The sequence below is a fragment of the Adiantum capillus-veneris genome, chromosome 18 (assembly GCF_014529385.1).
Source record: "Adiantum capillus-veneris isolate H3 chromosome 18, ASM1452938v2, whole genome shotgun sequence".
Classification (NCBI taxonomy): Eukaryota; Viridiplantae; Streptophyta; class Polypodiopsida; order Polypodiales; family Pteridaceae; genus Adiantum; species Adiantum capillus-veneris.
Window position 1 is genome coordinate 1,684,865 of NC_140948.1, and position 16,507 is coordinate 1,701,371.

Genomic DNA, 16,507 nt, shown 5'->3' on the forward strand with positions numbered 1-16,507 from the left:
CATCCACATTCCCCACAAGATGCGCTCTTGCACACGGAGAGTCCAGTATCTAGATTGAACGTTTTCCCCAATATGTATTCAAGCATAGAATCGTGCTCATTTGATTTCTAGATGTTCAAAATTTGACACTTCTTGAAAGATAATGCATTGGGTTGAAGATCGGTTCCCGCTTATTCAACATTCTAGTTTTTGAACGTTGTTATGCTTTCCATCTATAAGGGGTAGGGAATGGACACTTAGTGTCCATTCCTCATCATGTGTGCAACCCATTGGCGATCGACAGATGTCGAGAGCCATTAAGGAGCAGGTATTATAAGGGAATGAGCACTTAGTGTCCATTCTTGATAGTCAAGAATCAGTGGGAGGTGGGCCAAGCTCATTGCATGTTGCACACTCGTTCTGGCCGGATTGATGTTGCGCCTGCGAATTTTCCTTGATGTGTGTCGGGTACAACCTGCAATAGGTTGGTACAGTTTAGCAGAGTACAGGCTTTGACGAGGGTGATGAATTACGGGCGCTGTTGTGGCATAAAATCATTGGCAATGATTGAGAAAGATGTCGATGGATTAATTATGACTATTGACGGGTCTTACAATCATTCGCAATGATTGAGAGGTTGTTGCAGGATTATGACAATTGCTGACCTGTCTTCAATCCGTCGGCTCTACAGCACTGATTTCGCTCCAAAAATGATAGCTGATGAAGGGCCAAGATCCTCTGCCCGCCAACCAACGACCTTGACGAATAAGAATGGTGGCTCACTCTCTGTAACATATCGGCTCCACTAATTCATCACAACCTTCTTTGACACGGCAAAGGTGGTGGAATATGGGGACGTTGGCTGGCATATCATTTAGCAAGGATCGATTCTTTCAGTGCTTGTGACCCCTATATGTGCCTCTATTCCTCCCTCTCGCAGCCTTCGAGCCTGTTGATGCTATGTTAAGAGCTTGGAATCAGAACATGCAACCTTCAAGTGCCAAATGTAATCAAAGATATTTGATCTTACCATTAATCATGTAATCGAACATATTTGATCTTACCATTAATCATGTGCTTCTCTTGAGCCATGCAAGCGTGTTTCACATAAAAAATGTCGTTGTAACACTAAGAATACAAAATTGTGTGCAAGTGATGGACATGGATTTCAAAGATCACACAAAGAGACAACCACAATGTGTCTTTCTACAACTATAGATCATTGCAAGCATAGATAATGCAGATCTTTTTCTTGTCAGCAAATACTGTAATAATGCAATTTTCAACTAAAGCTCAATTTCATTCTTTATAATTTGTAGTACTACATGTTGACTACACAACAAGCTACACAGCTACCACCTTCCATGATCAATGATACCAATCTCTACAATTAAAAAAAGCCAAGAATGGACATTTAGGAGCTTAAGGGTGCCTACGACAGAGATAGCAAGATTGTTGGCCTTCAGAACGATCTGAACTTACTTTCCCAAAACAATGTCCATGTAAGCACAACAAGACCAATTGTTTGTAGCACAAGCATAAGTAGAATAATAGCATGAGTATGGGAAAACGACTCATGCCTCATCCAAACAACCTTTCCATCACTTGTTACTTCTATAAGATAAATATTACCATAGAAAATTAAGATCACAAAGCATACAACCCACCCAGAGAGATACTAAAACAAAAAACTTCTCAATGAATGTCAAACATAAGCATGAAAATATTATGTACAAAGAATGTGACAATTACTTGAATAGAACCTCACACGTAGACATACCTCAACATACCCTTCCCCTATATGAGAAGTTCAAAGGTTATCCGAAACCACGACATGTGTTATCTCTATCGGTCAAAGAAACAGCAATGGGAAGCTCCAAGTGATGGGAATGGGATCGTGCTAGCTAGGGTGGATGGAAGACAAACATTGTGCAAACAAGTGAGTGTGTGTATGTTAGATTATCACTCAAGCGAATTAGGTTCCAAGATAGATTAACTTGAACTCATAAACACGATCTTGAGTAGTTTCTAACCCATCATAAGGTTACCATAAGCAAGAGACATGTAATGCAAACTTGGTTGGATTTTCTTATTCATGAAAGGAGCTTTAAGTAGCTCTACAGCCTTGCACCACTTCATGTGGGATAGTTCCACCTTTTCTCTCATTGACTCATGCTCTAGTGACTCTAGAACAAAGCTCACACCTTACAATCCTCCCCTTGAGGTTTGGACTAGGACAATACACTGAAGATTCTTTCTCCACTAAGGATGACACAGTATCCACACAAGATGTTAATACATATTCACAAAGGATGAGATATGCACAAAGGATAACAAAAAAATATTCCCCTTGAACTAGAGAGGCTACAATCTTCACAGTATGTCGTCGCGTCTTGATCTTCATCTTCTTCTTTGTCCTCCACCACATGCGTTGGTCCTCTTACAACCTGCGTTAATCCTCTTACAGGTTTCCTGTCTTTGTAATTTCTCTTGTTTTTGCTATCACTGCTTCTTTCTCCACTACTGTTGTCTCCACTTGAGTATCATCAAGAAGAAGGATGGCCCTTCTTACCACATTTGTTGCAAGACTTGTTGGTGTAGCAATCTTTTGCTACATGTCTCATTCTCCCACAATCATAACACTTCTTTACATTTGATGATGATGTTGAATATCCTCCCCTTGGTGGTGATACAACAAAAGCTCCTCTTGATGATGCCGATGAACCCTTTTGCTTCTTCTCTTCTGCTTGAAGAGAATTGATGACGTCTTGTCATGTTGGAGCCGGTTCTTTCTCTTCAAGGATGGTGACTAAGTGATCACAAGAGGATGGAAGTGCACGACCACTTTGTCATCTTTTGGTATATCACACTTTATGTAAGTAAGCTAGGTTATGATGCTTTTAAGTCTATTTACAAGGCTAACTATGTCCTCTTCTTTATAGATTGTGGTTTGTAAAATTGTCTTTTAAAACTCACTTTACTCTTTTTGCTTTAGTCCCAGAGTTTTCTTCGAAAACAACCCATGCTTTATGTGCACTTGTACATTCATCAATGAAGTGAACATAGTTATCGTGAAGTGCGGTGATAATGATCCCAAGTGTTTGTTCGTCCTTTTCTAAAGCTTGTATACTTATGCTCTAGTATGCATTCCTTCTAATGACATTTTGACCACTCCTCATAGTGTGGCCCCCAGTAAAAAGAGAATGATGTCTATGAGGGCCTCTTTATTTGGCAGTTTAAGGAAGTCAAAACTTTTGTATTAAGAAAGTAATCAAAGGACGACTTTTGAATTCAAACGAACAAAATGGCTAGTTTATTTGAATTCAAAGTTTCCTCCCAAAATGGAATCCAAAATCTAGCAGGTAAAACCATATCATGTAGCATATCTATAGAAAGAGCTCGATGTGTAGATTGCAAATCTATGATCTCCACTCAAATCGGAGATCATATGTGAGAGTTATAGAAGGCCTAAAATCATAAAATTGTCCACCTCCTTTTTGGAAGAAAAAGTGCATCCTTTGACGACTCTTACACAACTCTTACATACCCACCATTCTTGCACGCATGGCGTATACCTATTCATCAAAATATTAATCACCTTCATAAGCTCATGGCAAATAAAGAGGCCCTCCTACACCCCATCCTCTTCCTAATGCTAAGCTTCGTCTACCATGTGTGAACCCTTCCCCATTAAATTTCTCTATTCCCTTCTTCCCCATTGTGCTGATAGAAGGGCCTTAACTTAGGAGACTCTCCTAGCCAGTGTCTACCTCCTTACACAAGAACAACTAGAAAATAATCTCCATAAATATAGATTATAACATACATTGCAAATGGTGCTTGATTGTAAAAAAAAATAGAGTTAATTGCAAGAGAGAGAGGGAGAGAGAATGTTTTATTGTGAAGCTATCTTCATCGGAGTGGAGCCTCTTTACAATCTTTGGTTGCTTGGGAAGCCTTTGAAGTTCGATGAAACCTTGAGGCTCGGCTTTGGACAGTCTTGGAGCCCTTTTAAAAGTGCTTGATGTAGCTCCTGTTTGATGCTGCTCGAAGCTCGAGAGAGTTGAATTCAAAGGCACTTAGAGCTCTTGATAGCTTTGAATGTGCCCTTAGCTACTTGGTAGCCCGCAGGAATCCCCCCTGGAAGGATCAAGGCCAAGGGAGTGTCCTGGTGGTGCTACCCTATGGGACGAGGGACTCTCTTAAGACGGAGTTGATTGGCAGGTTCTTGGGCAAGCACCTTGGGTAACTCAAGCTTGCAGTGGCTGAAGATGTGGCTGAGTTTTACCACACGAAAAAGGACCCCTGGCTGGGTTTCGAAGCCAAAAAATGACATCGTGGGGATCTTGTATGGTGTACAAATCGCGGGAAGGGGCTCCACTTTGTGAACAGACCCGAAATGATGCTTAGAAAATGCTTAAATGCTCCTTGTTGACGCTAAAGGGACGCATAAGGCGAACGAGTTGCACCTACTGTGGCTGACTACAAGCAACTAGGATAGCAAAGCCACCAGATGGCGAATGGGACACACGATCGGTCGGACCCAAAATATCATCAGATCCACTTCACCGCCAACTTGAGTTCCACCAGTGGACAACCCTTGTGGCAAGTGGGCAAGCGTTCTTTTGTGGAACTAACCTCCTAATATTCGGGTATTTCCACCACGTAGGGCTTCACCAAAAAACAAACTTGGTGGTGTGGAAACACAAAGTAATGAGCATTGAATCAAGGACACACACACAACTTTGACTTGTCCTACAAAGAGTTTCAGAGATTAAGCAACTCCAATAAGTTGAAAACAGAAGGCTTTAGATAGACTCAATCAAGCATCAAATGGATTCCAATTTTAATGTTTAAAGGTTCTATGGAACAACGGTGAGAAGTACTTTGCACGCACACAAACTGCAATAGCTAATAGTGGCTCTAATAAGAGCAATTTTTTTATGAAGTAGATTAAAAACAAGCACAAAAAATTGAACACACACACAAGATTATTAAGCATCGCTAATCAAAAAATACCACAAATTATGGAGGGTGGTATTGCCAAGAGTGGACCCAAACTTAGTGAGTGACAATAAGTAATTAGGGGAAAGGATTATTAGGAAAGCGAATTGATTAGGCATAGGTGCAAATCATCTACTCTGATACCACTTGATGGAAATAGGATCATGCTAACTAGGGTGGATGGAAGACAAACATTGTGAACACAAGTGAGTGTGTGTAAGTTATATTATCACTCAAGCGAATTAGGTTCCAAGATAGATTAACTAAACACGATCTCGAGTAATTGGGTTATCACAATCTCACCATAAGCAAGAGACATGTGATGGAAACTTGATTGGATTTGCTTATTCATGAAAGGAGCTTTAAGCAGCTCTCCAAACTTGCACCACTACATGTGGGATAATTCTACATTTTCTCTCATTGACTCATACTCTAGTGACTCTAGGACAAAGCTCACACCTATTACAAGACCTTCCACATTTCAGACTCTACCAAAACATGCTCAAATATGTTGGCAAAACTTACAAGCATCAGGCAAACGCGTTTCGATATACTTAGGGTATGTCTGCAAGTGAATCACACAACATTTTCCACAAGAAACGCAGATGAAGTGTCAAGCAAGTAAAAACATTCCGTGGTGTTGATCCCCTCACTCACATCCTCAGTAAGCTCAAAGCAAAAGGTAGCTTTCAGCTCACACCCTGCTCTGCCATGCCCGTGAAAGTAACAACCATGCCCTGAATCCAGGGAAAACCCAAAGTTACCTGTCGTGGAGAGTAAAAACATACTGCAAGGTACACGTCTATGCACAGTATGAAAAGTACAACACCTTACTGTCATATCACCCAATGTATGGAGACCAACACGTCGAGAAGCAACGCAATGTCTCCAAACTCAGTGTCTGTGATTGTTCACCTATTATTGTTTAAGATTGAATGCAATCAGCTGATCGTTCACGTTTCAAACAGCAACAGACTGCCGCACGAATACATAAAGACCCTTGCCCAACTCCTTGCAATTACTATGGGTGCACCTGGAAAGGAAAACAGAACTAAGAAATTGAACAATCACACAAGATAAAACCAATAAACAATTACTATTATACACAGGCAATCAATTTATAACTTGGGTGTGTCAGAAGCTTTCACGGAATCCCTGGAAGGGGCCAAAGGAGCTGGCATAGCTACAAAGGTAGGCCGGTCTTTACCCGGGACAATGACAAAAACTCTAGGCTCAAATACAGGTGGTGTGGATATTGACAACGAGTTTCCTGCTGCAGAGGGTAAACCTTGACCACCAAGGGGGGGAGACTCCATCGGTTGCAATAGCATTTGCCTCCTTGCTTCAATCCGTAACCAAGCATGATAGCTTGCATATAGCAGCATCCTAAGGCATACCAGGCATACCACAGTGATGAACAGAGCAAGAAAATAGTCCCTGATGGGGTATGGCTGTGCACATAGCTTGCTGTTGCTTGGACATCCTGTAGTAGACGACATACTAGCAATGAACAATGTCTACCTCATGGAGAGAGCAAGTCATAGCTGCACTAAATGAAATTGTAGACCTCATCCAGTTCTGCAAAAAACCTCCAAGCACACCTTCTTTCTAGAGCTACAAAGAGCATGTACATGACCATTTATCTGCACACTGACACAACTTTCACAGAAAAGCCACGCATTCAAGAACTCTGCCCCCGCCTTCTTCTGCAAGCGAATCTGAGCCACGAGCAACAACTCAACCAGAAAAAAATTCAGCTAGCAGTCGACAACACATAGTGTGATCCTTCTGACTAGTTCCACAACAGGGATACCATGGGGCCTTGGCACTACTTCGGCGGCATTCCGTATTTTCGATAAAAGGGGCACACCTGCAACAAATGGCTGGATCAACATAGCATTTACCAGATGCCAATTTCAATAATACAGCGTATACAGCACCACGCATATGAATCCACTCCACAAGGTAATTTACATATCACAGGTGACACGAGTACTCTGCCATTTCAAGGGACGCTGCAACCCTTTCACTGCTGCGCATCAATTGCGAGTTCCAACAAGATTAGGGCTTCCTCTGCTTGTGCGAGGAAGGAAGCCATAAGCATGGACTCTGACAAAGTCGGCGCTCTCTCTCTCTCTCTCTCTCTCTCTCTCTCTCTCTCTCTCTGCGTGTGTGTGTGTGTGTGCGCGCGCTAAGTTGGACTACAAGCCCGCATGGAAGGCGAGCTGCCCAATACTGGCAGGCGTGGCTTGACTCTTGACGCTTGCTTGCTTCTTGGTTTGGATTGCTCAATCAAAAATGTTTGCACATCAATTTATCTATTTTAACATGATATGGCGGAGGGGAGTGTCCTTTACACGTAGAGCAAGCTGCTAGATGAAGGCTATATGCCAAAAGTGAGATAAAAAGGGGCCACCTTCGATGTTTTTTCGAATCTCGATTTCAACAGCTTCCAGGTCAATGCGCCCTGCACGAGGTGACACAATGGACCGGCAAGAGCAATCACAACTCACAGTGTGTGTGTGTGTGTGTGTGTGTGTGTGAGAGAGAGAGAGAGAGAGAGAGAGAGAGAGACCAATTGAAGAGCACGCATTGCACTGTGAGATAAGGCTTCCTAACAGAGTTTGACCTGCAAGATGACTGCCCTGGCTACTGCGTCCATCTCCAATGATGCTCCTCTGAGCAACAACCTTGCTACCTAGAATGCCCTTCGTGAGGAGGTCCCTGTGGCGTAGGCCAGAGTCAGCATGAGCTTTGACTATTGGTATTGGCCCGATCGCCCCGAATACCTTGGCCCCTTCTCTGTCGATACCCCTTTCTACCTCAAGGGCAAGTTCTTTAGCGGTTACGACTAGGACGCGGTTGGCATGTTTGCAGACCCTGAGGCATTTGCCAAGAACAGGGCCTTGGAGGTTATCGACAGTTGATAGGCCATGCTTAATGGAGCTTTGGGAATATCCATCTTCCCAGAGGTTTCACAGAAGTATTTGAATGTGTCCTTCAAGGAGACTATCTGGTTGAGAGAGAGACAGAGAGAGAGAGAGAGAGGATGCGATGCGACAATGGAATCAAGAGAGAGAGACTCCAAGAACAGAGAGATGGGTTGGAAGTCACTAGTCTGTTGTTGAACCAGTTGCAACGTGGCTTAGAGTGTGAGCTGAGAGATGCCCACGTGACCCAGCTGGGGACAGAGAGCTAGGTGAGGGATTGGAGGATGATGAGGGCCATCCTGGATTACCACCTCCTCACCCTCATGCCAGACATGAAGAACACAGACAAGTTGCTCATGTATGCAACCAATGGAACATTGCATTTTTTAGACATGTTGGATGCATTGTAGAACGATAGAGGACGCTCTGATCTGAAAGGTGCAGAATTGCCTGCAAGAGGAAGTCTGTATCAAGAATCCTTCAATAGACGTGTTCCTAGAAACTCTTAGCCACAGACTGGCAGATTCCGTTGATGAAAAGCTCGTGAAGGCAATAACTTCCATCCATGTGAAGAGAGAGGATAGGAGTAGAAATTTAGATGGTGAGTTCTATGAGAAGAAACTACCACAGCTGTACGAGAGCCTACACAAGCTTGCTACTCTGATAGAGGGTGTGATGAAGGAGCTGTCGAGCATACCGGATGAGAACTACCGACCGAGATGTGAAGCCAATTGTCCGTAGTGTGGCAGCATGTGCTACCATTCCAAAGGACATAGTGTTGCAAAGCATGATACCGTACACCAGCCTTCAGGACTCAACGGATCCTACTGGTCTGGGGATAGGACACTGGTGGAAAATTCATGCCTGCGGCAAGTGGAGACAAACACCTGGATTAATCTCCAAGACGAGAATGGAGAATTGATAAAAACTGCCCCTTACACAGATTTCAACAAGGAGTATCTGACTTGGACGATGCCTTCCAGTAATAAGGATAATGCAATCAAGGTGCGGGAGAGTCTCTTCTTCCACTTTCAGAAAGAGCTGGTGGATAAGCTGAATGAAACATATTACTCATCAGGAAAGCGTGCATTGGCGCCCACCAGAATATGCTTGTCGCCACGTTGCAACTTGTTTAGCAACAAACCAGTGGCTTCCAACGTGTAAGGGGGAGGGGCCTGAATCCCTTCCCCTACTATAGACTTGCAACTTGAAAGCATGTCGCATTACACAAGATGCTTACATGGGCGAAAGAATTCACGATGATATTGGTAGACTAGGGCTGTTGAAAGATAACATCGTGATTTGGCACTACCTCTCAATCGACATGTATCCCAAATGTAGTGCACTTCATAAAGCACAAAAAGTGTGCGAGGAGCTTCCTATCTTGGATGCCATCTCTTGGAATGCACTGATTGCGAGATTTGTCCAACTTGGGCAGGGCCAAAAAGCTCAGGGTTGTTTTCAGCAGATGCGGAGCAAGGGTGTCTCTCCAGATGCAATCACATATGCTTGCATCTTGCAGCCAAGGATAAGCGTCACAAAGCTCCAAGCTATTTTCAGTAGATGCAAAGAGAGGGCCTCTGTCCAACCACAATCACATACACTTGCACCTTGAAGACATGTGGCATTACACAAGATCCTCATATAGGCAAAAGAATACACGACTTAGGTTTTTGAAAGAAAACATCGTGCTTGGCACAACCTCGGTCGACATGTATCCCAAATGTGGTGCACTTCATAAAGCACAAAAAGTGTGCGAGAAGATTGATGTTCGGGATGCCATCGCTTGGAATGTAGTGATTGCAGGGTATGTCCAATTTGGGCAAGGCCAAGAAGCTATGGGCTATTCTCGATAGATGTGAAGCAAGGGTGTCTCTCCAAATGCAATCACATTCGCTTGCATCTTGAAGACAAACATGGCAAGGCGAAGGGAGAGATCTATGATGAGACGTCTGTAGATTTTCTCCAAGGCATTATGTGAGAATGAGACAGACATATGCTCCAAGATTGTGCTAAGAAGAAGGATTTTTACCAAGGCAATAGGATACATGCTGATATCCATGATAGTGGGTTGCTTGAAACGAGCACACTATCTATCTATACTATCTATGATAGTGGGTTGCTTAAGAATTTTGGTCCCTCCCCTGGTCACGTGTCGCAAGCAGCTTGATCCGGTTGTGTTCTCTGTACTCCCAACGATGCAAGTGAATAACGCATGGAGAAAGAGAGAGAGAGAGAGAGAGAGAGAGAGAGAGAGAGAGAGAGAGAGAGAGAGAGAGAGAGAGAGAGAGAGAGAGATGTGCCAAGAGAAGTAGAGAGCGAGAGGCCGCCGAAGGCGGCCTGCCATACTAGTTGTTCAAAATGACCAAGAGCTACTTCTACTCCCTACTAGGTGTTCTTTAAATAAAACCAATTTTTAAGTGAGGAGATTCCCTCGGCGAGGCTCGGCCTAAAGCTCAAAAATTGCAACAGAAGGGGCCCTGCCCTCTAAGTCACTACGCTCTGCGCATCTATTGTTGCCCACCAACGTGCCACTACCCTCTGCGCCTATCTCGCATGCTAGATGCATTGCAAACGTTCTGCCAGGCCTAAAATCTGCCGAGCCTATGGAGTCTCGCCTCTATAGCACCGCTTGCAATGCTACAGGCCTCTCTCTCTCTCTCTCTCTCTCTCTCTCTCTCTCTCTCTCTCTCTCTCTCTCTCTCTCTCTCTCTCTCTCTCTCTCTCTCTCTCTCTCTCTCTCTCTCTCTCTCTCTCGCCTTGGAAGTAGCTCGACAGAGCCCTATCTCTCACCTCGCCTTGGAAGTAGCTCGACAGAGCCCTATCTCTCACCCTAGCGAGAGAGAGAGAGAGAGAGAGAGAGAGAGAGAGAGAGAGAGAGAGCATGCCAAGCCACGCGTGCAAGAACGACAATCCTTCTCCCACCCTTCCCTTTTCCCCTCGATCTCTCACCCTTCCTTTTTCATACTTTTTGAGATTCCCTTTCCCTCTCCCCTCAGCCCTGCACCCTGAGCGCCATCGTCCCCCCAAGCACGATACCCGACCATTGCCTTGCAAGCGATCATGGCCTCTAGTCTGTTTTCCCAATTCCGCCTCTAACTGTGTGTCCCCCCCCACCCAAGCCCTCACATTCGCCTACAACTGGTTGCAACGAAAGAAGCCTCCTGGACAGCAGCCATAGTAGACTTGGAATCCACTAGGGCTCCCTCCCCCCCAGAACGTTGTCTGCTCGGACTGCAACAATGACAAAAGCATAGCCGCCTCTAGCACTGCAATGAGAGAGAGAGAGAGTCGTCTGCTTGCGCTGCTTCTCCTCTGCACACCAAAGGTAAGCAAGCACATGTGTGTGTGTGTGTGTGTGTGTGTGTGTGTGTGAGAGAGAGAGAGAGAGAGAGAGAGAGAGAGAGATTTATCATCCACTGAGGTCATATATGACCTATGGGACCATCACATAAGCATTACATCGGCTTGTTGCTTCTAAGTGAAGCCATCAGATACATATCAGTTAAGGACTGAGGGTCCAATCCTCAAGCTAAAAAGAAGGAAGAAAGAAACAGGATCTAACGAGGGTTGGGTAGAGCCTTTTTAGGGGCTCGAAACTCTTGGATGATGGCTTTACCACCCTGGTATATTGCCCATTTACCTTGCTTGCGAGCTTCGTGCATCTTCTTGAGCTCATTCTTTTTTATCTTCAGTTGACATGTCTTCAGTTCCTCGCTAATCCAAACCTTTGTCCCTTTGAGGAGTTGAGACTGCCGTAGTAACTGCGTCTTATCCTCTTTGTCCTTGAAAGTGAGAAGACAATGCTTGGGTGGCACTTGTCTATGTGTGTCGTTGATCCAAGAAACCGTTTCGGATTTGATGTTGATTGGTTGAAGGACGTCATTGAGCTTGGTGATTGCTTCCTCGAAAATGTCCTCGGTGATGCACCATGGCGAAGGAAGCTCACCAATGCGAACCTTGAGAGCGTTTTCTTCTTGGAGTCTTTGTTCGTGGAACTACATTGTCACGCAGGTCTGTACATTAGCAAAAGCGAACGATTGGGCTTCAGTGACCTTCGCTTCAACTTCTTTTACTTTATCGGTGGTGAGATGGACCATGGCGTCGAAACGTGCCTCGAGCTTGTTAAGGTGGGCTTTAAGGTCACGATTTTTCTCCATAACCTGATCAAGGGCTACTTGAAGCTGGCCAATATGTGTGAGCTTGCTAGGGGCTACAAAATTTGGTCGGACCTTTGCGATGAGCTTTGGGTTTTATATGTCGCAGTGCGACCAGGCTCTTGGCGAAGTGGCCTCAATAAAAATTTTCGTGTTTTACAAAGCACGTGACTTGCAGAGCGGGGTCGACTTTGTTGCGGCAGCCAGACCTCGACATTGGGGCAACAAGGCATGGCTAGCAGAAGCTTGGTCGGTCGCTTGTGTGGTGACGAGCAGGGGTTGGGGTAATGGGGCGCGACCATTGGCTGCAGCAGCAGGGCGAGCATCAATCTTAACGCCCCCCCACCCCCCCCACGGAGCTGCCCTTCACTTGGGGGGAGGCTCACAGACGCAGAGAGATCAGAGGCTAGGACAAGAGAGAGAGAGAGAGAGAGAGAGAGAGAGAGAGAGAGAGAGAGAGAGAGAGAGAGAGAGAGAGAGGAAGGAAGGAAAGCGGTTAGGAGGGGAGCAGCATGGCCTGCACAGGCCCCGGACTGGAAGTCGCTCGAGAGAGAGAGGAGGCTCCTGTCGCCAGAAAGCTCGAGAGGGCGGTTAGCTCACGCCCACATGCCCCGCCCCCCTCCCTTTTTGCCACCTACAACGCATCCCTCGCTCGTCGCTACTCCTTCACCAAAAGCGTGAGCATCCCTGTCAGATTCCACCACTACAAGAGGCTATTCATATGAGCAACACTCACACAGCGACGCTCAAAACAAAAATCCCGGCGTCGCTATGAGCGTCGCAAATTTCTTTGTAAATTTGCGACGCTCATAGCGACGCCGGCTGGGCTAAAAAAATAACCGAGCGCGCCCAAAAACTCAGATCTCAGATCTGAGTTTTTCGGCGCCCTCAAGCAAGGAGAAGGTAACGCTCTCCCTCTCTCTCTCTCTCTCTCTCTCTCTCTCTCTCTTTCTTCTCCACACACACACACGAGGAGAGGAAGGAGAGCCAGGTATGCTCCTTCCCTCTCCTCATTCTCATGTTCCCTTCCCCTCTTTCTCTCTCCCTCTCTCTCTCTCTCTCACACACACATACACACACACATAGTGTTTTTGAGAGAGAGAGAGAGAGAGAGAGAGAGAGAGAGAGAGAGAGAGTACAAACAAAAACAAAAACGCACACACACATACATAAACAAAGAATGCACACACACATTGAGAGAGGAAAAGAGAGAGAGAGCATGCATAAACAAAAAACGCACGCATTGAGAGAGGAAAAGAGAGAGAGAACATGCATAAACAAAAAACGCACACATTGAGAGAGGAAAAGAGAGAGAAAACATGCATACGATCCAAAAAAACGCACACACATTGAGAGAGAAAGAGAGAGAAACTAATTTAACGTCGTAGGAAACTAATTAAAATTAAAAGACCTAAAGATCTAGCCGACGAGGAGTTGAACTCAAGACCTATTATTCAAGAGGGAAATGGCATAATCAATCTATCATACTTGGCATGGGTGATAGAAAGGTTATACCATTTATTTCTTTTTATTGGCACACACATCCACACACGCGCACACACACAAGAAGAAGAGAGTTATAACGTCGTAGGAAACTATCTTAAATGACGTTAAAGATTAGGTTAGATGTAGACTTACGTTAAATTAGATTTAGGTTTATTTTTAACTAGATTTACGTTTATTTACGCTAGATTTAGATTTACGTTATATTAGACTAGATTTAGGTCTCCATAGACTGCGATGCATGCATGAAGCGGGTGAAGAAAGCCCTCAATGGAATATACTAGGTTATTGCTGCCTTCACTCATGGTGGGCTCCGTCGATCCAAAAGTATTGGTGAAATGTCTTCAGAAGATAGGGAAGAAGGTGGATCTTCAGGGCGGCAAGAGTCACTACATCCCCGACACAATGACCATCTAGACAACCTCTAGTCATTCAACAGCAACTTCAAAGTTAGTAACAAGACCAAGAACGGTCTAAAGGGCCAATTGCTGTCGTCAGATGTGGATGGAGATGAGGCAGCGTCACCGCCAGAAGTTAACTCTCACATCTTTAGTGATGAGAATGCCAACTCTTGCCGAGTTATGTGAAAAATTATGTGTTAAATCAGTTTTAAGGTTCTTATAATCCCTGTTAGTTTAGTTCTTTGTTTTTAATATAACATAATTTACGTTAGATTTAGATTTATGTTATATTAGATTAGACTTAGGTTTATTTAGGTTTACACACACACACACACACACACACAAGAAGAAGAGAGTTTTAACCTCGTAGGAAACTATCCCAAAAGACGTTAAAGATTAGGTTAGATGTAGACTTACGTTAAATTAGATTTAGGTTTATTTTTAGTTAGATTTACGCTTATTTACGTTAGATCGAGTCCACGCAAGAATTACTTACGGTTTAGGGTTTAGAGTTAGACGAACAGTGAAAAGATCTACTATGAAAAGATGTTAAGATGCTGTGAAGTGCTAGAGCTAGAGAAGAGGCAAAGGGGTTTTGTCCACTACATGCAGTATCATGTAGACGTGGGTGTGTAGATTTCTTGTACCCACAAATATAGGTATTGACCAATAAAGACGAGATTATAACCCGGTGGTTCTGATCTCCGTGCACCTCTAGACTGAGGTGTGCGGGGATTGGACATGACTAGAGAATGTGAGGTAAAGAGAGAGAGAGAGAGAGAGAGAGAGAGAGAGAGAGAGAGAGAGATAAGACGAAGAATGCCAATAGAATATTAAATTTGTTGTCCAGGTTATAAGATTTTTATCCTCATTATGAGGAGGATGTGGGACCGTCCAACCGAAACACCTATCTCTCAACGAGGGTCTTATGTCCTTGTAATCAATGCAAGCATGCTGTGCGACGGACAAGACGTGTTTCTTTGCAGCACGTTCGCGAATTTGGCGAGTTCGATCCATCTATTATAGATCGAGTTGTTGCCAATTATAACTCGTCGGACTCTGACGCTGGCCAACAAGCAGTAATCTTGCAACCCAATAGACGTGTTCGCAGGCGCTTTGGTCAAGCAGCATATGTGAGGCCACAAGATGTAGCCTCTGACAGCTCGGGGGATGATCATGCAGAGCACATTCCCAACGAGGCAATGTTTGAGCCCGAGATTGATGAAATGATCGAGACGATCATGGATTCAGAAAGGCTTATCTATGATGATATGAAAAGTGAAGCCGATATGCCATTGTATAATGGAGCACGTATGTTTAGATTGAAAGCACTCCTGGTTCTTCTCAACATGCAGGCAAAGTTTGGATGGAGTGACACTAGTGTCACAGCGCTTTTCAGGTGATCTATTACAATTAGTTTACTTTAATAAAACTCTAAATGTATAATGATCTAATAGATTTTTACACGACTGTATCGTATTTTTATGTTGTGTAGATTGCTTAAAGAGCACATACTACCAGCTGACAATGTGATGCCAGATTCCCGAGATAAAGCAAGAAAGATTTTGCGAAACTTGGGGATGGATTACAATGCTATCCATGCTTGTCCTAATGACTGCATTCTTTTCAGAGGGGAATACATAGACATGGAGAAGTGTCCGAAATGTGATTCCGAAAGATATCGAGTAGATCTCCACGGGACAAAAATTCCACAAAAGGTTTTGCGACATTTTCCTCTGCTTCCTCGCATCAAGCATTTCTTCGAATGTAAGTCCATGGCCGCCCTAGCATCATGGCATGAGGAGAATAAATCTGCGGATGGTGTGCTACGAATTCCTGCAGATTGCGCAGCCTGGAAACATATAGATGGAACATGGTCGGATTACAGAGGATTTTTTGTCGGCTTGTTCGACGTGCAATGGTTCAAGATAATCATGGAGGGTCGCAACGCTACTGTGCGTAGAGGAGAGTCTGGTTTTCTTGAGGTGGATTCTACTAAGAAATGGACTGACCTAAGAGACTCTTTCGTACTACCCGAGCATTGTGAACAAGTAAGTATGTAAATAGTTAACATCCCCCTTTTACAAGTTATGTGCTTGAAAGCTCTCATGTAAGTTATGTGGCTCTGGCAGGTAATATTTCATCCTACAAAGTCTACATCAAACTGGTGGTACGTCATAGAGGTAGCCCCTCGTAGTGCAAGGACGTATGAAGGCTACCATGTGCCAATCACAACGGCATCAATGGAGGAGATCAGAGAAGATGCTCAATCAGAAGCCGCTGCGGTGGTGCCAGACGAGCATCAAGATGCTACTACTCTATATGGGGTGCATGCAGAGGAGCTACAAAATGAAACAGAGGATATGTGTTTAAACGGAGAGCTCTATATAGATATAGGAAGTTATGCTGAGTTATGCGAGGATGAGAGAGAGATCTCTTAACGCCACAAATATTGTATTTGAACAATTTTGCTCCGTGTTGTAAAAGCTCTGGCTCTCTAAGTACCTTCCATGGTGTATAACGCTCTTTTCTA

General features: G+C 44.3%; 1 protein-coding gene, 1 long non-coding RNA gene and 1 pseudogene across 3 annotated transcripts; 1 reads left to right on the forward strand and 2 right to left on the reverse strand.

Moving 5' to 3' along the window:
* Positions 1-5,258: 5,258 nt before the first annotated feature.
* LOC147435139 (uncharacterized) lies at positions 5,259-6,102 on the reverse strand. The gene is made up of 2 exons (XR_015185068.1): positions 5,813-6,102; positions 5,259-5,720 (listed from the first exon to the last, which is right to left on the reverse strand). It is a non-coding gene; the product is annotated as an uncharacterized LOC147435139 (long non-coding RNA).
* A 378-nt stretch (positions 6,103-6,480) lies between these two features.
* On the reverse strand, positions 6,481-8,525 carry LOC147435140 (uncharacterized). 2 transcript variants are annotated; one of them, XM_086488250.1, is made up of 4 exons: positions 7,842-8,525; positions 7,613-7,707; positions 6,797-6,853; positions 6,481-6,701 (listed from the first exon to the last, which is right to left on the reverse strand). In XM_086488250.1, exons 1-4 carry the CDS (start codon positions 7,943-7,945, stop codon positions 6,646-6,648), a joined length of 312 nt encoding a protein of 103 aa, XP_086344376.1. In that variant the 5' UTR covers positions 7,946-8,525; the 3' UTR covers positions 6,481-6,645. The 2 variants fall into 2 exon arrangements, 1 of the variants encoding a protein (XP_086344376.1); XR_015185067.1 differs by lacking the exons at positions 7,613-7,707; positions 7,842-8,525 and adding an exon at positions 6,958-7,552 and having other exon boundaries at positions 6,481-6,853.
* Positions 8,201-9,156, forward strand: LOC147435141 (uncharacterized; annotated as a pseudogene).
* Positions 9,157-16,507: the final 7,351 nt, after the last annotated feature.

Bases quoted from the DNA above. Each gene is read 5' to 3' on its own strand.
- LOC147435140 (XM_086488250.1), bottom strand. From the start codon at position 7,945: ATGGATATTCCCAAAGCTCCATTAAGCATGGCCTATCAACTGTCGATA. The intron at 6,854-7,612 runs GTCAAACTCTGT...CATTTGTTGCAG, and splicing joins CCAGGGCAGTCATCTTGCAG to GTGTGCCCCTTTTATCGAAA. The intron at 6,702-6,796 runs GTATCCCTGTTG...CTCGTGGCTCAG, and splicing joins AGTAGTGCCAAGGCCCCATG to ATTCGCTTGCAGAAGAAGGC.